This window comes from Molothrus aeneus, chromosome 6 (assembly GCF_037042795.1).
Source record: "Molothrus aeneus isolate 106 chromosome 6, BPBGC_Maene_1.0, whole genome shotgun sequence".
NCBI lineage: Eukaryota > Metazoa > Chordata > Aves > Passeriformes > Icteridae > Molothrus > Molothrus aeneus.
In genome coordinates this window covers 60,533,472-60,559,158 of record NC_089651.1, presented here as the reverse complement: position 1 = coordinate 60,559,158, position 25,687 = coordinate 60,533,472, and the positions used below count along the sequence as shown (strand labels likewise).

At 46.9% G+C, this 25,687-nt stretch overlaps 1 protein-coding gene across 4 annotated transcripts in view; it reads right to left on the bottom strand.

The window, feature by feature from the left end:
• The window catches only part of FERMT2 (FERM domain containing kindlin 2), a 51,126-nt gene that overhangs the window by 21,863 nt on the left and 3,576 nt on the right, over window positions 1–25,687 (bottom strand). For all 4 annotated transcript variants that reach the window (XM_066551916.1, XM_066551918.1, XM_066551919.1 and 1 more), the window contains exon 2: window positions 9,852–10,085. In XM_066551916.1, coding sequence (XP_066408013.1) covers window positions 9,852–10,085 — 234 coding nt within the window. The remainder of the gene's footprint in view (window positions 1–9,851; window positions 10,086–25,687) is intronic.

Sequence of the window (25,687 nt, the reverse complement as noted above, 5' to 3'; positions counted from 1 at the left end):
ACGTAAATATTTAATATATATATTAATATATATTATTTTTAGAAGGCATCATTTATTTTCAGCTTTATATATATTTATATATTTATATTTATTTATTTCAATCATATCACTGAATCCCAGAATGGTTTGGGCTGGATGGAACCCCAAAGTCCACCTTGTTCCACCCCCTGCCATGGGCAGGGACACCTTCCACTACCCCAGGTTGCTCCAAGTCTTGTCCAATCTGGCCTTGAACACTTCCAGGCTAAAAATATATAGATTTAGATATCTATATGGATTTTAAATCTCTAAAAACTATATTGATTTTTATATATTTATATTTTATATACAAACTTTTTGAACTTATAATTTAGTTTTATTCCTGTATTTATTTATTCCTATATTATTTATTTATATTTAAATAAATATTATTTAAATATAATGTAGATATAAATAGAAATATTATATAATAGATACTATATATACTATATTATATATAGTATATTATATATAATGTAAATATCATATAAATATTTATATTTATATTATTATTCATTTTTTATATATACTACTTTTACTTTCAGCTTTAAGTTAACCCTGATTTATTACCACACAAACCACCTCACTAAACCCCACCAGCCACCCCTCCAGTTTCCCTGCCCAACTTTTTGACCATTTCTAGCAACAAATACCCAGAGGCTGAGTGCAGGCAGCTCCATGCATTTCCATTTATCCCAGCCAGCTTACCTCATGGAGCAGGAATCTGCTGGGACAACCAGGGTCACATGCAGGGGACAAGAGGCAGCACAGCCTAAATGGAGGAGTTCCCCTGGTATTTTGGAGCAAGGTTGAGGCTCTGAGGTTTATTTATGGTGCATTAGCAACTCTCAGCTGGAAGCACTCAGGGAGGCCAGGAGGAGGCTCTGGGCCAGGCTGGGATTCTGGAAGCAATCCTGGAATCATCCCAGGGCTTGACCATCTGATATCAAAGAGACTTTTTATAGCCCCTCAGTCGTTCCTGATGCTCCCAGCGGGACAGAAAGGATCCAGGGCAAGTTTTGGGCAGCTGCTTGGAAGCAGCTCATGGCTGCAGGGGGTGGAGCAGGCAGCAATCCTGGGGATGCCAGCAGGGATCCTAGGGATGAGCAGGGATCCTATGGATGAGCAGGAATCCTATGGGTGAGCAGGAATCCTATGGATGAGCAGGGATCCTATGGGTGAGCAGGAATCCTATGGGTGAGCAGGAATCCTATGGATGAGCAGGGATCCTATGGATGAGCAGGGATATTATGGATGAGCAGTAAATTCCTCCCAACTGCCTCCATCCACAGCCTCCAGGACTTTACAAAGCCACCAAGGCAGGCAGAGAATGGCTTCGAACTGGAGATTTAGGGATCTTGGGAGGGAATTCCTGCCTGGGAGGGTGGGGAGAGGCTGGCACAGGGTGCCCAGAGCAGCTGTGGCTGCCCCTGCATCCCTGGCAGTGTCCAAGGCCAGGCTGGACAGGGCTTGGAGCAATCTGGGATGGTGGAGGGTGTCCCTGCCATGGCAGGGGTGGGACGGGATTGGCTTTGAGATCCCTTCCAACCCAAACCATTCTGGGATTCTATGGGAAGGAGACAGAAAGGCCTAAACTGGAAGAAAGAGTTTTGGAGCTCAAAACATGATCAGAAAGGCAGCTTTGAATCTCCAAGAGAAATTTTTCCAACTCTTGGATGAAGCCATTTTGCTGCCTGCAGCATCTTCCCTTCCATTTGCCTGCAAGATGCTGCCTGTGCCTGCTGGCTGTGGCTGAAGGGAAATCCTTGGCCTTTTTTTCCAGTGTAACCCCTCATTTCTCATCCAGCCCCTGCACAGCTCACCCAGCTCAGCTGTGCCCATTTATCTCCCATTTCAGACAAACTCCAGAGCTGGGATTAAACCCTCTTCCTTCACAAAGCACCATCTGCGCCCTGCAAACTGACTTTAAAAAACATCTTCCTTAGAGGGTGTAAAACACCCAGTTTATGCTCTTTTGCACTAAATTCACCAAGTAAATCTTGCAGCTGCTGCTTCTTTATCCACCAAGGTGTGTTGTGATGGGGATCCCAAAAGGGTTTGTGTTGGAAGGGACCTTAAAGCTCATCTCATTCCACCCCTGCCATGGCAGGGACACCTTCCCCTATCCCAGATTGCTCCAAGCTCCATCCAACCTGGCCTTGGACACTTCCAGGGATCCAGGGGCTTCCATTCCCACAAGAAATCAGATTTATGGTTTTCTCACATCACCCACACCTAGAAGATGACATCATTGACTGCAAGGGCTGAGTATGGATGGACGTACCCAAAAACTGAAGTGATGGGAAATCACACTACTTTCAGTATTCAGTTCTCATAAATACAGATAATAATCTGAGACACAAAGAAATTTTTGATGTGGAAAGAAAATTAATGTTGCAAAAAGCTTCCGGCATCCAATTTCCTTCCCCATTTCTGGCTCCCCTAAAGGCCAGAGGGCTGCTTCACCACCTTAATTCTTGAACATAAAAACTCCATAAATTTACTTGTAGCACAGACAGCATTGAGGGGAAATCCTCTCTTTAATGCTGATCCAGCCACCCTCCTTCAGGAAATGTGTTTTGAAGTGGGATATCTCTGGGAAGTGGGATTTCTCTGCACTCCATCACTGCCCCCTCCAACCAGTGACTCATTAAAATTACAGCCTTTGTGCATCACTCTGACAAATCTTAGAAAAATGAGACCTCAAACCCCATTTCAGACTTAAAACCAAAAATAAAGATGTTTTTTTTTCCTTGGAATGAGTGAATTCTATGGATGGCTTTTCACAGTCTAAGTTTACAGAACGAAGCATCCGACTTTATCTGAAACATAAATTCTCTTGAGATAAAGTTCTGCAAAACAGACCAGAGGGGAAAAAAAAAACCAAAAAAGAAACTAAAAAAGGAACTTACATAACCTGAGGAGTGTCTGGAGATAAGGCTGTGGCTGTGTTGGACACTGGGCAGTATCTGATGGAGCAGGTCCTCACCTCCCCAGCACAGTTTACTGCGTTTGTACATTCAGTACATTTTATTATGGGTTCCTCAGATGCCCAGGAACTTAAATATTTATCTGGGCGAAAGCCAAGCTCTCCACTCACTGCCTGGGGCCCTTGCAGCTCTCTCAGGACATCCCACAAAGCCTCTGGAGATGCCCAAGGAGTGCTATGGGTGTGGAATCAGCTGGGGCTGACCCTGCAGAGGTTTTGCTGGAGCCTTCCCAAATTGTGGGTGGAAAATCCAAGTGCCTGTTGACTTATGGATTTGCCAAGGGAGCAATGATGTGCAAAACCACCCAAAAATGGGATCAGTGGGGTTTGGAGAGGTGTGAATGTTTGTGCCAGTGGTTCCCAGAGCTGAAATCGGGCACCACCAGCCCAGAGAGACCCAGGAGGAGAAGGAAAAGGAGGAGGAGGAGGATGCAGGCAGCGGTGATGGAGCCAAGCATTACTGCAAGGCCAATAAAAAGAGCCATTGGAGAGGCAGAGTCAACAAACACTTGAATGTTTGGATGTTTTTTTCCATAAGTGGGACGAAATCCCCAGGCTCCCATTATCTGGATGCCTCCTGGAGCACAGGCAGCACTACAAGCCTTGCCCCTGAAGTGGCTGAACTGCAGCTCCAGTCCAATTAAACTCCATTAATTTAATCCCACAAACAAGAGAAAAACAATCCACTCACACCCTTCCCTCTGCTTCGGCCCATAAAGAGCAATCCAGCTAATTCCAAGGAAGGCTTGGCCAGCATGCCCTAATGTCTTCAGGATGGATTCTATTTAAAGGGTCTCTGTCAATAGCAGAGTAAGGATGAAAAAATTCACTGACTCACACAGTGACATAAAACCTGCTGCTCCTCCACACACAGAACACCATGGGGTGGGGACGGGGGGGAGAGCTGAAAGGTTTTTTTTTTTGTCCATCTCAGACACTCTGTAATTAAATCTGGTTATTTCCCTGACCCCAGTTCCTGGGGCTGGTCTGACAGCTGAGCACGGGCAGGCAATAAAAGGGGAAAAAGCCGCAGCTGGCAGCGAACGCTTGGGCCCTGAAAAAGCTGAGGACGTTGCAGTTTGGCCAGCTCTGGAAACGGGAAGATTTCCTTCCACACCCATTCCCTGGACATATTTAGAAATAGCTGTGCCACTGCCAAAGCTCTGTGCTCGTGGCAGGGAAAGGCAGCAGATCCATGCTCGGGGTTTCACCGCCGCCGCCTCCCCGAGAACGTCATCCCTGAGCATCCTCCTGATGCTCCTGAGCATCCACAGCCTGCATCCCCAGATCCCAGAGTCACTGAGGTTGGAAAAGACATCCAGGATCGTCAAATTCAGCCTGTGAATCATCCTCACCTTGTCACCCAGCCCACAGCCCTAAGTGCCACGTCCAGTCCTTCCCTGGACACCTCCAGGGATGGGGACTCCAAACCTCCCTGGGCAGCCCCTTCCAAGGCCTGACCACCCTTTCCATGAAGAAATTCCTCCTGAATGCTGCTGTTGCTCCCCAAATTCCCACTGAGATGTTCATGTGCATCTACCAGGACTCCATGATTTTAGGGAAAACACTCCTTTATTTACCAGCAGGGTGTGAGGAAGAAAAGAAAGTTTAGGAGGTTTGCAGTGGCCAGGGATGGTGGGATTCCTGTCCTGTGCAGGGCCAGGATGATGGACTTGATTGGATTGGACTTGATGATCCTTGTGGGTCCCTTCCAATCAGGATATCCTGTGATTCCACAAACCCCAGGCAGCTTTGCCTCCTGGAAAGCAACTGGGCCAGGGATGGAGCTCCATGTGCCTGTCACAGAGCCCTGGGAACGCTGCACATCACCCACCAAAGGGTTTCAGTTTTGCAAAAATCTCAAAAACAACAAAAAACCCCAAAAAACAACAAACAGTGGCTTTTTATAGAAGTCTTTTTGGCAGCCGAGGGCGTGGAAATATTGCAAATACTTCAGGAGTCAGAGGACGTTCTGTTCTGGAGCGGGGAGCGTTTGGAGAGGGAAAAAAAAAAAAAGGTAAGGTCACATTTGGCACTGGGATGGTGTCACCTTCCCTGGGCTGGGCTGGGCTGGGCTGGCACCCTGCCACTCCCAAAGGCCACTGCCACCTCGGCTCAGGTTGCATTTGGTGGCTGGAGGCTGAGGCAGGGAAGGATGGCTGTCACCTCCCCACCACTCGCCGAGTCTCGGGAAGCTCCTTATTTTTGGGATGATGGGGAGCAGCTCATCACCCTCATGGAACTCTCTGCAGCCCCAGCTCCACAAGCTCCTCAGGATCACACCAGCCTCACCCTGGGCAAGAAGGGGAGCTGGGGACCAGAGCAAGATGGAATGTGGGCATGGAAATGTCACAGCTGGGCACAGGGTGCTCCCCAGACTCAGTTTTCCAAAACAGGTGACTAATTCACTCAGATGATGAGGCAGGAGCTGGGTGTGAGCTCCACCAGACTCTGGGGAAATAAAAGAGCCTGAAGGGAATTTCTCTGTCTTACACAGCCTCGGGGTGGGTAGGGAAGGATTGGTCATGAATTTTGGAGTGTTTCCTCCCAGAGCTTCCTCCTCCCAGCTCTGGCACTGGGTTGTTCTCTCTGTGCTCCCATGAACATCAACCACAATTTTTCCTGCTTCTCTTCTCAGGCTGGAGGGCAGCAGAGGTCCCAGATCTTCACAGCCAGGAGAAGAGGAGAAGGATGGGAGGTTTTCTGCTGTCACAGCATCTCCCCTCACCCTGCAGCTCCACCATAAGTCGTGTCTCCAGGAGAAGGAGCATTGCTGGGGCAGGAAATGCTGAGGCCTGGGAAAAAACTCTCACTGTTTCATCCTGCTGTTTGCTTTTCCTGTCCCACGTGCCCACAGAGCAGCAGCAGAGCCTGCCTGGAGTCCCTTGGAGCTCCTGGGATATAGGGAAAAAAATGCAGCCAGAAGGCTGGAAGGAAGCAGCTGTAAGGCATCCACTGGGCTGGAATGAAGTGAAGCCATCCCAGAATCCCAGAATGGTTTGGGTTGGAAGGGACCTTAAAGATCATCCAGTTCCCTTCCATGGGCAGGGACACCTTCCACTGTCCCAGGCTGCTCCAAGCCCTGTCCAACCTGGCCTTGGGCACTTCCAGGGATGCAGGGGCAGCCACAGCTGCTCTGGGCACCCTGTGTCTCACTGCCCTCACAGCTGAGAATTCCTTCCTGTTCACATAGGAAAAGAGGATTTTCACATTTGTTGTTATGTTGGATGATGGCTGAGCATCTCCCACCTCCCCAAAACCCACATTCAATGAGGATATTCCCACTCACACCAATAAAATGCTGAGTGCAGCTGATGCCTCAGGTTTAGCTTTTTTATTTTTCACATTCTGTGCTGCTTTAGTGGGTGGGTCTGGGCTCCATGTCAGGGGATGCTGAGCTCTGTGCACAGAGCAGGGAGACAAAACAATTCCTGCTCCAGCTGGGCACCAAGGACAAATGATCCAAACCTCAGCCCAAGAGCACAAACCCCGTGGGCTGGAGAGAGAAAAACAAGCAGGGTGGGACTGCAGGGGCTAAAGCTGGGATGGGACAATGAACTGCAAGGTGCAAATGGAGCAGAACTGATCCCAGGGAGAGACCCCGTGCCCGGCTGTGCATTTTGGGGCCATTTTGGTTCATCTTGGGTGCAGCCCTGGCTGGGCTCTTGTGCTGCCCAAGGTGGATGCATGGAGGAGATGCTTTGAATGAATCCCTGCTTTATTCTGGAACTCCATCCAGCCTCTGCTCTAGGGCAGCCTGCACAAGGCATCACAGCCCATCAAATCTGCATTGGATATTTGATGGGCAATTTTCTGGGTGAAATTATCTCCCAATGGGATGATGAGAGCAGGGAGCAGGGAACATCCCATCCCAACCCCGTGTCCCACTGCCAGCCAGGCAGGAAGCACAAATCCCTGCTGCAAAGGGAAAAGAAAAAAAAAAAAAAAAAAAGTGAAGTTTTACTTTCTCTTTCTCTGGTCTTTAATTGCAGATCAAAGCTGGCCCTTCAGGCTGGAGCTGCCTGCCAGCAGCTGCTCCTGGGCAGGATTCCAGGCCACCCTTTGGATGAGGGCTGCCCATTCCATGCCCTGCCTGCTCCTCTCCTCGTGCCTGCCAGGGTCAATCCCTGCCTTTAGCCCTCCTGAGTGGCTGCTGTGGGAATCAAGGGGCTGCAATCCAGCACTGGGAGTGAGATTGGAGTTTTTTCTGGCTTCACACGACCTCCAGGAAAGTGAGGGATGTGTGAGTGGCCCCAGCATCTTCCCTGGGAGCCCTGGGGAGCTGCCCTTTGGAATAACCTCCCTCTGCACAAGAACAGAGACTTCTCTTTAAAAACCAACCCCACTCTGCAAGGGTCACACCTCTGGGTAACAACTGAAAGGGAAGAGAAGCAAAGGACAGCCTTAAATAATTCATCCATGTGTGTTCCTGCTTGTGTAGTGAGGATTTTATAAATGCAAGAGTCCTGAGAACATCAGGAATTACTTCAATTATTCACTGGTGATGCTTTGTGCTGGAGTTACTGAGGTGTGTAACTAAATGATCCAGGGGCAATGACAGCAAACAGGTACAGCCAAAATCTGAGCAACTCCCAGGCACAGCTCTGTCCTAACCTCCCTGGAGCTCAGAAATCAAGGGATTTCAGAGACAAGGACTGTGCTGGGATCACTTTCCCTTCCACCTTGAAATATCTGCTCAGTTCTCCTTGGAGAGACAATCAGCTTGATTAAGGTGGAATATGAGAGCTCTGTGCAGGGATGTTGAGGAGGGCAGGGAAAGGTAATGAAATAAAATGGGGCAGGAAAACACTAATGGGGAGGGGAAAAGGAAAATCATAGAATCACAAAATCACAGAATAGTTTGGTTCCAACCCCCTGCCATGGGCAGAGACACCTTCCAGCATCCCAGGCTGCTCCAAGCCCTGCCCAGCCTGGCCTTGGACACTTCCAGGGATGGGACAGCCACAGCTTCTCTGGGCCACCCTCAGAGCCAAGATTTTAATCCTAATATGTAATATATATATATTCATAATATATGGGTTTTTTCATTAATGTATAATATATATATATATATATATATATATATTAAGTATATAAATGTTAAAACACATTAGATATGACATCTATAAATAGTGGTATTTCAACATCTATAGGGGCATTTTAACACATATAAAATGTATTTGTGCATCATTTGTATTTATACCTCTGTGGTTCTGGGAAGAGCATCCCAGCCCCTCCAACTCCAGCCCTTCTGCTCCCCCACATCCCAACCCCTCTTCCCTCCAGCTGATGCCAAGCTCGTGTATCATCTTCCCAGTAGCTCTGCTGAACATCTGGCTCCCAGTAAACACAACTGGGAGGGCTAAACAACTCAATCACTGCAGCTTGTGTCTGTCCTCAAACAGCTCAGGCTGCTGAGAGGCACTCAAAGGAAAGTGAAATTTCCAGTAAAAGCCCTGCTTTCCCCAAAATCAGGAACTTCATTTCAGTACTTCAGATGCTGCAGAAGGGAAGTCAGCACCGCCCTTGATGGATGTGTCCCTGCTGCCTGCTCACAGCTCCAACCTCTGCTATTCCAGAGGCTTTTCCCTGCTCCCAAACCTTTAAATATCAGGATTATTCTGCTGGTTTGGTCATAAATACACCAAAAGCTCTGCAGTTGGAAGAAAAGGCTGCTTCAGAGCCAGATAAGGTTCTGACAGCATCAGTGACAGATCTCCTGTCTCGTGATGAGCCATATCAGAATTTCCTGACATGAGTCACTGCTGGAGAGATTCATCAGTGTCCAAGCCTGGGACCTCCCTGTCTAGCACGACATCCCAAATGCCCAAATGTGGGATATGGGGGTGGGGGAAGCAAAATCCACTCAGACACAATGCTGGCTAAGCCTTTTCTATTTTAAGGAGAAATTGCCCAATATTTATATTTAAAAAAAAACCCAACAAAACAGGAAAGCAACAGCAAAGCTCCGTAACCAGCTAAAAATACCAACCAAACCACGGATGTGCTGGACACTGCACGTAGGGATGAGCTCCTCCTGCCTCCCCAAACAACTGGGTCAGCCAAGAGTAACCTCAGCTGCCTTCTGAGAGCAGGAATAGATTTGCTCCAGCTGAGGATGGGCTGCAGGCTCCTTTGGGAGGGGAGAATTCCAGTATGGAGTGCTTCCTGGAGTTGCCATCTCCTCACTGGGTTTTTTTTTGGTGGGCAGGAAGAAACACTGGGTTTTGGGATGAGGAATGTGTGAAGATGGGTAAAAAATTACACCTGGTGGGGAATGATCCCTCCTTTCTCATGGGCTTCTCCTCCACCAGGAAATGAGGGTGAAGAGGAGACAGCAAGACTCGGTTCCTTCCCTCCACCAGACACTTTTACAGTGGAGCATCACCACTTAATCTCTAATGTGATTTTCCACTAGAAGACAACCCACAGGGCTGGCAGATTTCCCATTTCAAGGTTTGCTTTTCATCCAGCACATAAATTTGCAGGGGAAAAAAAAAAAAATCACAACCAGTCTGAATATCAAGGAGGGCTGGTACCACCTCACCTGTGACAAACCCGAGGACAGCTCTGCTGTGGAAGAGAATTCAGCACAAAAAAATGCATTTTTCAATCACTTTTTGGCTCAATTGATCCTGTTATTGAAGTATTTACACACAAAACAGTAGATCTGGAAGGGAAAAAGAGAGGACACCTGGGCTGTTTGATGTCCAAATGACTCCTGAGTGCTCAAACCCAGAAAACACCAAGGATTTATCAAATTTACTGGACAAGCACCAGAGGAAAGGCAGGAGCCAAACCAACCAGGAAACTCCCCAGGGGGAGGAGGTTTTTCAACACTTACTGAAGGTTTTGCAGATGTCAGAAACAGCCTTGAAGACCCTGTCAGAGAAGTTGACTTTGACCTTGACATACTTCATGTTGGGCAGCTGCAGGCGCAGCAGTTTGTGCTGAGGGGTGAACTGGAGCTTGGCATCCGCCTGGATCCCGTATTTATCCAATGTCCAGTGAGTTTTAAGGAGCCAAGTTTTCTTCTTTTCCCACCACAGAGCGTGATCAGACCAGTCCTTCTTGACATCTGCAACAAAGAAGCCATTTTTCCCCCAGTTAAAAGCGGCACCAGAACGAGGACAAAAGAAGTTTTTCAAGTTTTTTCTTTTCTCCTTTCCTGCGAAGGAACTATGGATCCAAAAAACTCCAACAACCCTTTCTGGATACAAGGAACTGCTTGTATTCAACAGTGGTTTGATGGGATATAAAAGCAGGGAGGAATCCAAAGGATAAAATAAAGATGAGACTCGGCGTGTCCGTGGATCACCAGCCTGGCAGTGATCCCACCTGGAACACGAAGCCAAGGGGTCATGAGTGACCCAACACTTCTCCCAGCAGGGATTTTGCACAGTTCTTGGGGTTAACTATCAATTCTTGGGTTTTTCCCCACCATCCAGGATACCTGTGCTATCCAAAGGTGAGCCCAAGCACCTTGGCACACATGGAAAACAGAACCAGGAGGAGTTTTGCAAGGAGAATTCAACAGGACCTTCAGTTTCTACAAAAAAACCCTGGAAATTCCCTACTGAAACGAAAAGTTGCCTCACAAATGACCAAGAAAACTCAACAGCCACATCTCCTTCCAGCTGGGATGTAACCATGGAGTCCTTGGAGGTCACCTTTAGGTTGGGAAGCATTTGGGGAATCAAAGTATGGTGATAACTCCAAAAGACAAACCCTGTGCAGTATTTTCCCTAACACCTGGAATATTTTTCACTAACATCTGGCCCTGCCACTCCTGCAGAGCATTTTCCACTCTGACAACCAATAACAGTGCCATGTCCTTCCAGCACACAGGGAAAAGAGAATGGAATGATATGCAACATAATAATGTATTTAGTAATAGAATAAATCAGTTTTCAGCTCCAGATCCCCCTGTGATCCTGGATTTCCATCATGAAACACCAGTTTAACCCCAATTAAAACCACCAGCTGACATTTATTCCAACAGCTCCTGTCTCCATCCTTCAGCACCACAGGGCACCAGCCAGAAAGGCAGGAGCAATTCCAGAGGATTGGAGAATTTCCAGGATTAGGTAAAATCCCAGCAGACACAGTGCCAAAGGGACTGAAGGAACACAATCCAGCACCAACACCGTGCTGGGATTCCTGGTGTCCTGTACAGGAGTTGCACTGGATGATCCCTGTGGTTTCTCCCAGCTCAGGATATTCCACGGTCCTGTGAGAGTGAAGATTGTCCCCATGAGCCACATCTGAATTAAGCTGAGATGAGAACAAGGTGACAAAGGAACTTTTGTCTGTCCCTATCTCAAACCAGGATCTGGAGCTTGGGGTTACTGAGAAAACCCAGCAGGAGCTGGATTTTCCCTTTGAACTCCTGGCTTGATGGCACAATCAGCTCTGCAGAAAGTGGAAACATTCAGCTGGACTTTTCAACAGCTTTGTACAATCAAATTAAACAAAACCAAATATAGAAAAGCATGCAAACTTGCACAAGCCTTGTCTACCAGGAAAAAAATCCAAGAAATCATTACAATGGACTCTGGTAATGAAGTCCAACTTCTGCCCTACTGAAAGCTGAACGAGTTGGCACCAAAAATCAGGGGGAGGAAAAAACCAAAGGCATTTGGAATCAGTAACATTTATGCCTAACAGAAGGGGATTTAGGTTTACACCGCTGATTAACCATTCAGGCCAAGGCACAAAAACAACACTCTGGGCCTGAGAGTAATTAACACTTTCAATTAACAGTGAGATGTTGGTTCTAGCAGGAAGGGGAAGGTCTGTGCCTGTCCCACGGGGTAGTTCTATATAAAAGAGGCTGGCAAATGTTTAGCAGCTGCTTTGTGGAGCTGAGTTTTACACACTGACAAGAGCCTTGGGTGCTTTGCAAGGGATCCAGGATTGCTTGGAGCAATCCCTGCAGGCCAGGGAATGCCAGCAGCCTGGTTAAATCTGATCAAAGGTTTACAAACCTTCACCAGAGTCCCAGTTCATGAGTTACTGATTTGTTGGGGTTACAGCTTCACAGCAAGGCTGAATATTTCAGCTCAGACTCTTCCCATCTACTACCATCAGTCACTGGCCACTTCATCTTTATCTACCAATCATATTCATCAACTTATTTATATTTATCAACTATTATCAATTTATCATTCATTTATCAGAGCTCAGGTAAGTCTCCAAGTACTGCAAATTCACCTTAGAGATCCCAGACCTGGAATTTAGAAGTTAACTACAGGTTGCAGATCTCAGAGGTGTTTGAGGATCCAGCAGCTCCTCTGAGCTGCTGAATGTGATGGACACAGAGCTGCTGCAGGGAGTCCAGAGCAGGGTCACAGGATGAGCAGGGGGATGGAGCAGCTCTGTGTGAGAGCTGGGATTGCTCAGCCTGGAGAAAAGCAGCTGTGAGTTGATCTAACTGTGGCCTTCCAGTGCCTGAAGAAGCCACAAGAAAGACAGAGAGGGACTATTTACAGAGATGGAGGGACAGGACACAGGGAATGGCTCCCCACTGCCAGAGGGCAGGGTTGGATGAGATTTTGGGAAGGAATTCTTCCTGGGAAGGCAGTGAGGCCCCTGGCACAGGGTGCCCAGAGCAGCTGGGGCTGCCCCTGGATCCCTGGAAGTGTCCAAGGCCAGGCTGGACAGGGCTTGGAGCAGCCTGGGATGGTGGAAGGTGTCCCTGCACATGAAGGTGGAACTGGATGGGCTCTGAGCTCTCTTCCAAGCCAAACCCTTCCAGGATTCCATTAAACGAGCTGCACACATGTAAGGGTGACAAGAAATCACTGCCACCTTCCAGCCAGGGAGCCCCCAGGTGAAAGCAGCAGGGATGTGGCAGCTGGAGCTGCCAGCATCAGCTGGAGCCGGGGCTGAGCTCCAGGAGCCCAACCCCAGCAGCAACACCCTCGGGAAAGGGAAGCACAGCGCTTCCTTCCCGGCCTCCAAAATAAACCCCCACCTTCCCCTGCAGCCCGAACCCAAACCTCTGGAGCCTGGGAGGGCTGGCAAACCCAGCTGTGATTTTTATTTTTTTTTTTCCCCTCAGGCAGAACCTGGTGTTTCATTTGCCTCCCAGAACTGTGCCAAGAGGCAGGAACGTGCACGAGGGACGTTCAGGATGTTTTGTACAGCAGAACCCATGGGGCTGTTCCCCTTGGAAAGGCTTTCAGACAGTCCTGGGAATGTGAGAGGCATCTTAAATCACACAAATGGCTGCAGAGACCTCTGTGAGGACAGAACAGCCAGAGAAGGAGTGAAGGGCTGCTCTATGAAGTGTTTTAAACCTGAAACATCCTCAGCTTTCAATCCACGCAGTCACATCCTGCCAGCTTGTCCAGCATGAATTACAATTGCAGATTTCAATTCCCACAGCCACCACTAAATTCCCTGAAATCTAGAATCCAAGCAGCAATAAGTCTGAATTGAGATGCACACAGGGTGTAGCAGCAACAAGTCTGAATTGAGATGCACACAGGGTTTGCTTTAATTCTGGGCTGGCTGTCTCACACAGACCTACAAACACAATCTGAATTCCAGCAGCAAGGCTGAATCTGGGTGAAGGGCAAAGAAAATCCAGGCAGCCCTTCCTGGCAGCCAATTTATCCCATGTGGGAAGTGGTTTTGTAGAAAATTTTTAAAGTAGAAGACTCACATAATATATATCTGCATGTAAACTTTGAGATAAGAAATGTTGATTTAGAAATGTTATGGAATAGGATAGACACTGTTGAGAAATGCAACAGGAAATAAGTTTTAAAGGGTGGTTTTGTAAATAAGATTAGGTATTTTGGAGAAATAGAATTATGAAAGGTGTATTGTAGCAGGACTTATGAGGGGTAATTTTAGATTATTGGCTTTAAGGCATTTACAGCATGGTGTAACAAAAGCTGATAGGCCAAGAAACACTTAGAGTGCATTGTAATTAGGAAACAGTTGTCTTCTGATTGTGATGGTGTGAATTATAACATCTGTATTGCCCCACCCTTCACATGAGACTGAAAATGGAACAAAAGTTTTAAAACACCTCTCAGTTACCCCATCTCTGGGTCAGAGAAGGGCATAATCCAACAATCCCATTTATCCCAGGACTTGGCTGCTCCCAAACACTCTCCCCCTGCCAATCCCTGGTTTTTTAGGGTCCCTTTCCTGCTGCAGCAGCTACTGAAGCTCCTTCCTGCAGAAGCTCTGCTGTCACTTGGCAGCTCCTCCAGGCCAGCTTAGGACTCACAGGCAGGAGGATACAAGTCTCCAGCACTGTGTAAACACTGTATTTTCCTTGTTATTTTGGGATATCCCCTGTTGCAGATGGGCTCTCCTTCCATGCACTGCTCAGGAAAACAGAGCCCTGATATGACTGAATAAATCTCTTTCTTTTTTCCCCTTTCCAGTGCATGGTTAAATCCCACTGGATGGGTATTTGAAGGCTTTCCTGGGAATCACCAGATTCCCTTTCACACCCACTCCCAGGATTAAATCCACAGGGCAGCCAAGACCCTGCAAATGCCTCCATCACCTTAACATTGGGGGTTAATAATAAAAAATTTAAAAGCTCCTGCAGAAGCTTGAGGAGGAATTCTGCAAGCCTGCCTGGGCTGGATCATGGTGGATTTTTGGTGGATTTTTGGAAAGAGAGGATTTGCAGCTGATGCTGTTTTCCCTGGAATTCTCTCCACCTTCAGAGAGGCAGCAGAAGCAGCTGCAGCAGAGTTTGCAGCTCATTCCTTAATTAAAAATGATCATTCCTTAATTAAAAATGAAGGCTTTTAGAGCAATGGATTCAAGTCTTCAGTACTCCCACAGGAACAGTCCAAGAGGACCATCCCCCCCTGGAGCAAAAGACGCCAGAGCCAAAGCCCAAAACACTGGGGGGGTTTTCCACAGGAGCAGAATGAGCTCCACAGCTTTCCCTGGCTCTTTCCCAAGGGTGGGTTTAATCAAGATTATCCCTGCTCTGCTCTAGGCACACTTGGGAAGCTGAGGTGGCAAAAAATGCCTTTCCATTATCTCAAATTTATCTATATAAAAGTAATTTAATAATCAAATAGATATGTTTAAACACATATTTTATATATTTTATAATACATATATAATATATATAAATATAAGATATATAAGATATATTATGCATATAAACATACACATAAACATTTACCCCATATATATATGCATATATAAAATAGAGAAAAAACTGAATTATATACATATATAATTATAGATGAACACACAAAATAAAAATATATCCATATATATATATAAATAGATATTGATATATTTTTATAAATATATTAATATGTTTATAATAAATAATTAATAAATAAATCACTATATATTTATTATATGTGTTAATAATAAATATATTAATATATGGATATATATTTATATATTTATATTTATATTTATATATCTCTCTAAGATACAGTACAGGGACTGAAACCAACTCACAAGCCAAGCATTTCCTCTTGCAAAAGGTCATTTTTGTATTTGATAATCTACACAAAACCAACCCCAAATTTATTTTCCACCTTTTCACTGAGTTTGGTGCAGATGGGCTGAAACTCCTCAAGGGTTTTTATAAGAAAATTAAAATAAAAGTGGTCTTTTTTTTTTAAATATGATTTTTGTATTTTAAAATTAATATGCACTTCACACTGAATTGAAAAAACACAGATGTGGACAAAAAGCATGGAGTGCAGGCAGCTGATTAAAGCCCTTTTAAACACAAATTCCTGCTGATAACACCTTAATCCAGCCCTCACAGCTCCAAGGGGCTCTCCAAACCCTGGGCTGGGTGTTGGCTGCATCCACACCCCTCTTGGGAAGCTGGAGGAGGAGAAAAAGTCCCTGCAAGGAAAAGAGACTTCCAGCAATAAACAGCTGGGAATGCCCTGGGTGAGCTCAGGGATGGGGGAGACCCTCTCCTGCTCCCTGGGGATGCAATCCATACCCACTGAAATCCACAGCCATGGAAAACAAGGTTAAAGTATTTAAAAACTTGGGAAGGAGAGAAATTTAAGGCTGAAAGTGAAAAAAAAAAAAGAGAAAAAAAAAATCCACCACTACCAACCATCAAAATTCATTGCACAGAACCTCATGTGGGTTTTTCTTTTCTGTGTGTCCAGGAGAGGGGAAGGCACAGCCTGAGAGCACTAAAAAATCAGGAAAGAGGGTAAATATTCCTAAAACATCCAGAAATACTAAAAGAAAGAGGCTAATTTGGAGCAGGACAGCAGTGATGGGGAAGGGCAAGGATAAAGAAGAGGAAAGGGGGATGAAGGGGAAAAAAGGAAAGGAAATTTCAGGAAAGGAAAGGAAATTTCAGGAAAGGAAAGGGGAAAAGGAAAGAGGAAAAGGAAAGGGGAAAAGGGGAAAAGGAAAGAGAAAAAGGAAAGGGGAAAAGGAAATCCTGAGTTGGCAGGGATAAAAAAGGATCATCAAGCCCAACTCCTTGCCCTGGACACCCCAATAGCCAAGAGAGTTACTGAAGGTCCCAAAGATGCTGAAGATTTTTCTTAAAAATATATTTATTTATTTTTATTAATATTTAATCATATTGGTTACTTATTTATTAATATTTACTCATAAGTGGTAACTTATTTTATATATATAAAGTGTAAAACTCATATATCTGTGTAGCTGACCCCACTGCTCCCTCCCTCCAATGTCTTCACTGCTCCCTGACTCACTGACCTCTAGAAACCCAGATTCCTTTAAACATGCCAGAGCCACTCCTTCCAGGATAATTATGGAGCAAAAAAAAAAATATTTAAAAACAGAGCTATTTTCATTTATCACGAGTCCAGCAGAACTGCTGATGTATTTGCTGGGTGACACAGTCACTGTCCTGGGGCAAAAGCTGTAATTTTAGGAAAACAGGAGTCTTTCTGGAGTAGAGTCCCCTCCACCCCCCAACAGGGGTTTAATTGCAGAGCAAAGTTCAACATGGAACAAAAATCCCTCCAGCCTCTGGTCACAACACTTGAAAAATTATACTTTGAAATGGGGAGATAAACAGCCCATAAAATTATCATCAGACTGATGCAATAAAGCTGCAGCCAGGACAAGCTGATGCTCCCAGAGCTAATGGGACTTGAGAGGGGTTTTAATCACATTTCCCATTTGTATCTGACACAGGCAATGGAAAACAGCCTGCAGAGCAGCCACCACCTGTGGAAGGGATTTTATCCATGGATAACACAGAATGGTACCTGAAATCCTCCTGGATCTGCCAGCACAGGCAGCTCTCACCATTGTTCCCATGGAATCCCAGAATGGCTTGGGTGGGAAGGGACAATGAAGCTCATCCAGCCCCACATGGGCAGGCAGGGACACCTTCCACCATCCCAGGCTGCTCCAAGCCCTGTCCAGCCTGGCCTTGGGCACTGCCAGGGATCCAGGGGCAGCCACAGACACTGGGCACCCTGTGCCAGGGCCACACAGAAAATAATTCCTTCCCAATCTCCCACCCATCCCTGCCCTCTGGCACTGGGAGCCATTCCCTGGCTCCTGTCCCTCCATCCCTTGTCCCCAGTCCCTCTCCAGCTCTCCTGGAGCCCCTCCAGGCCCTGCCAGGGGCTCTGAGCTCTCCCTGGAGCCTTCTCCTCTCCAGGGGAACACCCCCAGCTCTCCCAGCCTGGCTCCAGCCCTTGGAGCAGCTCCTCTGGATTTGCTCCAGCAGCTCCATGTCCTTCCTAGAAGGATCCCAGATCTGGATGCAGCAAAGTCCAAAGCGGAAGGAACAAGACACCTGCAGCCTCCTCCTGCCTTGTGTTTGCAACAGGAATGAGCTGGAACTAAAAATCTCCTCCCTCCAAAATCATTCCCCCTTGTCCTATCACTGTCTGCAAAAATGTCATGCTACTTCATTTTCAGGAAAACAAATGTTCAGGAGAAGATCCGCACCCACTCATGGAAGTGCCCAAAAAAAGGTGGAGCTGTGCTGGAATTTCAGTCTGAGAAGAATATTTCTTGCATGAAAAAATAGTTTGACTTAATAAAGTTTAAAAGTGGACAAATGGAACCTTGTTCCCAATTCTGTGATTCCATGAGCACGACCCAGATGAGGAGACCTCTCTCTTATCCCAGTGTGCCAGGGCACACGCTCATGGCAAAGCCCTGATGTCAAAGCCCCTGGGTAGTGGCACAAAGTGATTTAAGAGCAAGGAAAAAAGGAGGAGGGAGGGGGAAAAATAAAAAAAAGCCCAATGGGCATTTTCAGGAAAACAAATGTTCAGGAAAAGATCCACACCCACTCATGGAGGTGCCCAAAAAAAGGTGGAGCCGTGCTGGAATTTCAGTCTTAGAAGAATATTTCTTGCATGAAAACATAGTTTGACTCAATAAAGTAGAAAACATGGACAAAAGGAGCCTTTTGTTCCCAATTTTGTGATTCCATGAGCATGACCCAGTTCAGGAGATTCCCTCTTATCACTGTCTGTCCCTGCAAAAATTTCATGCTACTTCATTTTCAGGAAAACAAATGTTCAGGAGAAGATCCACACCCACTCATGGAGGTGCCCAAAAAAAGGTGGAGCCGTGCTGGAATTTCAGTCTGAGAAGAATATTTCTTGCATGAAAAAATAATTTAACTTAATAAAGTAGAAAACATGGACAAAAGGAGCCTTGTTCCCAATTTTGTGATTCCATGAGCACGACCCAGTTGAGGAGATTCTCTCTTATCCCAGTGTGCCAGGACACAGGCTCGTGGCAAAGCCCTGATGTCAAAGCCCCTGGGTAGTGGCACAGAGTGACTCAAGAGCAAGGAAAAAAGGAGGAGGGAGGGCAAAAAAAAAGCCCAGTGGAGGAGACTGAGCCCATTGGGATGCAATGCTGCATGTGGATGTTCCATGTGTCTGTCCTTGCTCAGGGAAGTGACAGAGTGTCTGCTGCTAATGAGGGACGGGCTGCTGCAAAGAGAAGTGGGATTCTTTTGTTGGCTTTTACTGGGATTCTAAGTGAGCTCTGCAATGGAAAGTCCTGATGAGGCAGGGGTGGTAACTGGAGTCCTGGAGAGCTGATACATCAACCCCAAGTGTCCCAAAATGCTGCTCCTGGCAGTGCAGGGCTCGAGATGCTCAGCCCATGGGATGCAGGGAGAAGAGCAAATCCTAACAAGCCTGAAAGCCACTCTGCTTCTGAAGTAAATTTGAGGAAGGAAGCTCTTTCCAGTGTTAATAGGATTGCTCAATTAGCTTATTTGAAAGTTTATTAACTTGGATTGCATCTTGTTCCACTCCCCTGCCATGGGCAGGGACACCTCCCATTATCCCTGGGTGCTCCAAGGCCCATCCAGCCTGGCCTTGAACACTTCCATGGATGTGGCATCACGTTTTCCTGCAAAATTTCCCCTGTAATTTTTAGCTTTTTGGATATTTGGTAGCTTTATGTTCTATTTAAATGCTTGCACAGCCATAGCCAATCCTGTCTAAACCCATGAGCAGGTAGAGAAATTTTTCCAGTGATGCTGAACCCAGCTGGAATATTGGGGAATTCTCCAGAGGTCACCTCAGCTCCCCAACACCCTCAGCACTGATGGGCTCAGGAAGGCCTTTGCCAGTGCTGTGCAGAATTCCTTTAAATCCTTGCACCAGCAACCCAGAGAAATGTGAATTACTCATTTGGCACAGAAGAAAGGAAAGCAAAGGTGGATTAGTGTTTTTTAAATTGGATTTGTTTTGAAACATGATCTTCACAACCTGATTTGCCAACTGCTCCCCCCCACTGATCAAGCAGGAGGCTTTCACTGGCTGCTCCTGCCTCCATGGAATCATGAGGAATGGCAGAAAATTTGATTAAGGAATGTGGTTTCCATGATTCATCCAGCACAAAATAGGAAGCATTGGGAGGAAAGAAAATGAAAGGAAAGGGGAAAGGGGAAAGGTAAAAGGGGAAAGAAAGGGGAAAGAAAGGGGAAAGAAAGGGGAAAGAAAGGGGAAAGAAAGGGGAAAGTAAGGGGAAAGTAAGGGGAAAGTAAGGGGAAAGAAAGGGGAAAGTAAGGGGAAAGTAAGGGGAAAGAAAGGGGAAATGGGAGGGGAAAGGGGAAAGTTGAAAGGGGAAAGGGGAAATTGAAAGGGGAAAGGGGAAAGGGGAAAGGGGGAAAGGAAAGGGGGAAAGGAAAGGGGAAAGGGGAAAGGGGAAAAGGAAAGGGGAAAGGGGAAAGGGGAAAGGAAAGGGGAAAGGGGAAAGGAAAAAGGCAATTCTCCAGGGACCATGCTCCCTTCCCTCTCCAAAAAGGACAAGTGTCCCAGGGTGACAGCAGCCTGCAGTCCTGACTCATCCCCAAGGAATGTGCAAGCCAGAGGAGCTGGTGCTGCCAAAAAGACACCACAGCCAGCAAGGGAGGCAGAGGATGTGTACTGGGAGGGATGAAGCATCAGGCAGGGAAAGGAGAATGATGGACAACCTGAATTCCCAACCTTGAATTCCCAACCTGTCACCAGGCAATTCCCCAAGTGCCTTAGTGATGGTCAATTCCTGGTTGAAGCTCAGATCCCTGCAAAGTGACCTCAGGAGCCCTGAGGATGGCTCAGGCAGCCTCACCCCACCCCATAACTGGAAGTGCTGATCCTACAGATCCATGTGGGATCATGGTTGGGAGAGCAGGACACTGGCACAGGGTGTCCAGAGAAGCTGTGGCTGCCCCTGGATCCCTGCAAGTGTCCAAGGCCAGGCTGGACAAGGTTTGGGGCAACCTGGGACAAGGGAAAGTGTCCATGCCCATGGTAGGGGTGGAATGACATGGTCCCTTCCAACCCAAACCATTCTGTAATTCCATGGTTTCTTTTTGGTTCTGCCTCTTCACCAAAGCTCATTAATGAGCACAAAACACTTTTAAAGGACTTTTAACACCCCCACCCTTGGGCCTGGATCTGCCTCACCCATCACAGGCCCAAATCCTGGCACTGAAGCTCTGGGGCAGGACATGAGGGATTGTTAGGAGTGTGCTCTTTGTTGATGGAGTGATAAAACTATCTTTGTCTTCTTAAAAGGAAAGAAGTTCAGAAGTTTTTCTTTTTGATTAAGTGAAAAGACACTTCATAAGACTCAGGAGACTTTACTACAAACTTAAAGATAGCTAATTAGACAGAAGCTAAAAAATTCTGGTTGAGCAATTAACTAGAAAAGGAAGTAAATAAAGAAACTAATTGCTTTTGTAAAGTGTTTTACTGAGAGTAAAAACATTTAGCATATAGCTCAGTTTTTCTATTTGTTATTTTGCCTTTTATTAAACCTTTTTGTTTCCAACACTACAACAGAAGCCAGCTTGCTAATATTTATGCCTCCAAAGACAGTTGAGCTATCTTGGGTGTATTATAAACCTCCAAAAACTTATCAGACCTAGCTCAAAGAAGTTACTATAACAAGGGATGGGGACAATTCCTGCTGCAGAAGCTCTGGAGCTGCTCTGAGGAGCATCAGCCAGGATGGGAAGCTGAGGCAGACAGGGACAGAGCTTCTTCCAGGCAATTTCATGAAATTTGACTTTCTAACTGAATTGGAGTTTCAGCAATTCACCCTTCCCAGAGAACATGTGCCTGCAGGGAGCAGGGGAAAAGAAAGAAAACAACCAGCAGCCAAGCAGGTTGAGATTTAAAATCCAGTGGCAAGATGGAATTTTTGGGTGCTGGCAGGATGTTGTGCAAGCTAAAAATCAGCTGAGGTTGTGAAGGTTTCTGCAGCTGCTGGTGGGGCTGGATTTTTATGTGCATCTTCTTTTATGTGCATCCTCTTTTATGTGCATCCTCTCCCAGAGCTGTTCTCAACCTGCTGGCCAAATTCAGCCACTTTTTACCAAAAAGTGGAGGTGTCCCAAGATCCCAGCAGGTCTAGAAGAGGGGGATCAGTGCTGGCACAGGGCCATGCCATGCACCCAGCTGAGGTTCACATCTGAATGGCCACAGAGCAGGAGCTGCATCCTCGCTGGCAAAGGGCTGAGTGAAAGAAAAACCAAGACAAGTTCTCCAGAAATAAAAAATAAATCAATAAAAAATATTTCCTCTGGTTTTCTGAGCACTTTCTCAGCACTTCTGAGCACTCCCAACAGTTCTACCTGGTAGAAGCTTCAGCCTGGATGAAAGCAATGTGTCAAAAGCAAACCTTGGCAAGAAAACAAAATTACAGCAACTCTGCTAAAATTCCATCCAACAGGAATTTGGGGGTCTCAGCATTTTTCCAAATTACACACCATAAACCCCAGAAAGCCACTGGAACATTCAGAACTGAATCCTGCCAGCTGAGTTGTGCTCAGTCTTGTTTCTCTGCCCCTTTCCAAGCAATCAGTAAATTCACATTTCAGAATGAGAATGAAGAAATGCAGCTTCCCCAAGACGCTTTCACACCACGAGACTTTTTCCCCCAAGCACACCCAGGGCTGGCTGCTGGGCTGAGGTCAGTGAGCTCCACAAGGGCTGTAAATCTCCTTCCTTTCCCCTCATCTGTCAGAAAAACCACCACTAAAAAAACTCCTCCAGCACCCAAACCAGGAGCTGGCAGTGCTGGTGTCCCTGGTGATGTTGAAACAACTGAAGTTTGCAGAGCAAATAATCCCTCATCTTTCCCAACTCAGTAAACATTCCCCACATCCACAATTTCAGGCAGTTATCCACAATCCTTTTTTTTTTTCTTTTTTAAATCACATTAAAGACCAAGGGTTAAAATCCAGGTGCCTGGTTTGCTGAATCATGGAATCACAGAGTGGCTGGGGTTGGAAAAGACCTTAAAAACCATTTAATTCCACCTCAAGAGACACCTCCCAGTGGACCAGGGTGCTCCAAGTCCAACATGACCTTGAGCATTTCCAGGGATTCTATTCTGAGTACAATTTCTTGGAGATTTTGTATGGTTTAGACAGAGCCAGCAGATGCCTGGGTGAAACACAAGCTCTGATGGAGAGGAAGATGGAAGAAAAAGGGAAAGGGGAAAAAAAAGAAAAGGATTTTAGAAAAGGGGAAGTGTGTGAATGGGATGATTTCTATGATTTTTCAGCTCCCCACACCAGCTTCCCCACGTGCCTTGTGTCAAATTGAAACCTGAGGGAGCTGGAAGAGGAAACTGCTGATTTGGGCTGGGTGGGAGCAGCAACCCCAACAATTTCCTGTCTGTGGTGTGACAAACCCAGGCTCTGGGATCTGCAGGAGCACCAACACCACCTCCCACCCCACACTCCTTCCCCTCCCACTGGGACCTGAGAGCTCTTTCCAGCCCAATCAGACGGCTCACAGTGACAGAATTTAAAATAAATAAATAAATAAAAATAAAATCCTAATTGTTTTTGCCCCTAAAGAACCATCACCACTCTGAGTACAGATATTAATTGCTGTGACTGCAGCTCAGAGCTGCCTCTCTGTGGCTTTTACCTCCCCCCAGCCTGAATTCCTCTGCTCATTGGCAGCTCGGCTGAATATTCCACTCAGGCTCACAAAGAGCACTTTATGTGAGCCACCATCAATCTGAGCCCACGGTGGAGCTTCCTGGAGCTCAAAGCTGGATGTAAAGGAATGAGGCAGCCCCTCACTGATCAATGTGCATGGCTGGGGGGGTGTGTTCACAGCACTGGGATGCTGTCATTTAATGTCACCAAAAATGCCCTGTTTGGAGGGTGAGGACCAGCACAGGCCACACGTGAATCCACAGTTAATTCACAGAGCGGCAGCATGGAAATTGGAATGGGAGCTGCTGGTCTCCTGGAGGATGCTGCTGAAGTGGAAGCATCCAGTGGGGTACCAATTCACCAATTCCAAGCCAGAACAGCCCAAAATCCTGCCAGGATCTGGAGCAGGAGGATTTTGGTGCTCAGCAGGTGCCAGATCCCCTCTGTGCTCACCATCCCACTGCCAGCTGGGCAGGTTTTGCTGTTTAAAAGCTTGGGAAGAAATCTTCCAGGGAAATCTGGAGCAGGGTCAGTGCCTGCCCCAAACCACCCCCATTTGTGACATTATTTGGGACAAGGTCTCAGCATCCAGCCCCAGAGGGGACACAAACAGATCCCTGAGGATTGAATGGCACCTGGAAGCCTCTCATGGCTGTCATGCACTTGGAAAGCAACATTGAGGAGTGACCAGCACTGATTTTGAAGGGAAAAATTCCTTCCCTTCTCATCTCAGGTGGCAATTGAGGGAACAGATGAGCAGCTGGGGATGTCCCAAGTGAGGGTGCCCAGGTGACATCGTGGGCACAAACTGGGAAACACCCCAAGCTCACCTGGCACTGAGCAGGGACGCTCAGACACCTAATTCTGGGAAGTGTGGCTACAGTCAGAGAATCCCAGAGTGGTTTGGGTTGGAATGGAACTTAAAATCCATCTCATTCCACCCCTGCCATGGGCAGGGGCTCCTTCCACTGTCCCAGGCTGTTCCAAGTCCTGTCAAACCTGGCCTGGGACACTTCCAGGATCCAGGGGCAGCCACAGATGCTCTGGGCCACCAGAGAAGAATTCCTTCCCAATCTCCCATCCAGCCCTGCCCTCTGGCACTGGGAGCCATTCCCTGGCTCCTGTCCCTCCATCCCTTGTCCCCAGTCCCTCTCCAGCTCTCCTGGAGCCCCTTCAGGCCCTGCCAGGGGCTCTGAGCTCTCCCTGGAGCCTTCTCCTGTCCAGGTGAGCACCCCCAGCTCTCCCAGCCTGGCTCCAGCCCTTGGAGCAGCTCCATGGCCTCCTCTGGATTTGCTCCAGCAGCTCCATGTCCTTCCTATGAGGATCCCAGATCTGGAAGCAGCATTCCAGCAAAATCCAAAGCACAAGGAACAAGCCACCTACAAGACAAGCCCTGCAGCCTCCTCCTGCCTTGTGCTCACAACAGGAATGGGCTGGGACAAGGACTCTGCATTTCTCTCCCATAGCCTTAAGCTGTTTCTATGAGTTCATTCCAGTTGCAAGGCAAAAAAAAAATTCCCCAGACAGTCTCACGAGGGCCTGGAGTGTTTATAAGCACTGCAAAACCTCAAACACAAACCTGGGCAAATCAATGACGCTGCACTTTGCTGGTGTTTTATTCATAAACCTTTCAGGGGTCCATTAAGGAGAGGAGACTTCACAGGCAGAATAACACTAATATTTAGAATTGATCTTGCAAGGAGTGGAGCTGAAACCCTTGGAAGATAACACAGCAAAGTCTATTTAATGGTGAAGAGAGCCCCTGGGGTGAATCCCAGACGCATTTGCAGGCTGAAACCACTTTAAAAAAGAGCTTGAAGTGCTACAACCCAAACTGCATGGGACAACTCCTGTGCCAGTCCTCAGGTGACATCCCACCCTCTCCCAGGTGACACAAAGAGATAGTGAAGGAGCTGCCAAAGGGAACAATGGAGGTGGAATCAGTTGCACAAACCCTTATCCCAGCTTCAATTCACAAAAACAAACCCCAAGGCTTCAGGAGATGTCATCACTGCCTGCCATTATCAGCCAGTCTGAGGGCAGAGGCTTTGCTCTGACATTTATCCATGTCAGCTCTCCTGCCCATCCCAGGTCACTAAAATAGGGATTCTACCACCTTACCCATCCTTAACCCCTTTTGGTCCAGAAGGACATCTATAATTCCAAATCTTGCTGGTTTTGTTTTGTTTTTTTTCACCCACTTATCTATTTTCCTCAGGTAAAAGCCCAAAAAGGTGCTCAGTGCTCCCAGCAAACCCTGAGAGCTGGAGCTGCCTGCCACTCATATCCCAGCGAGA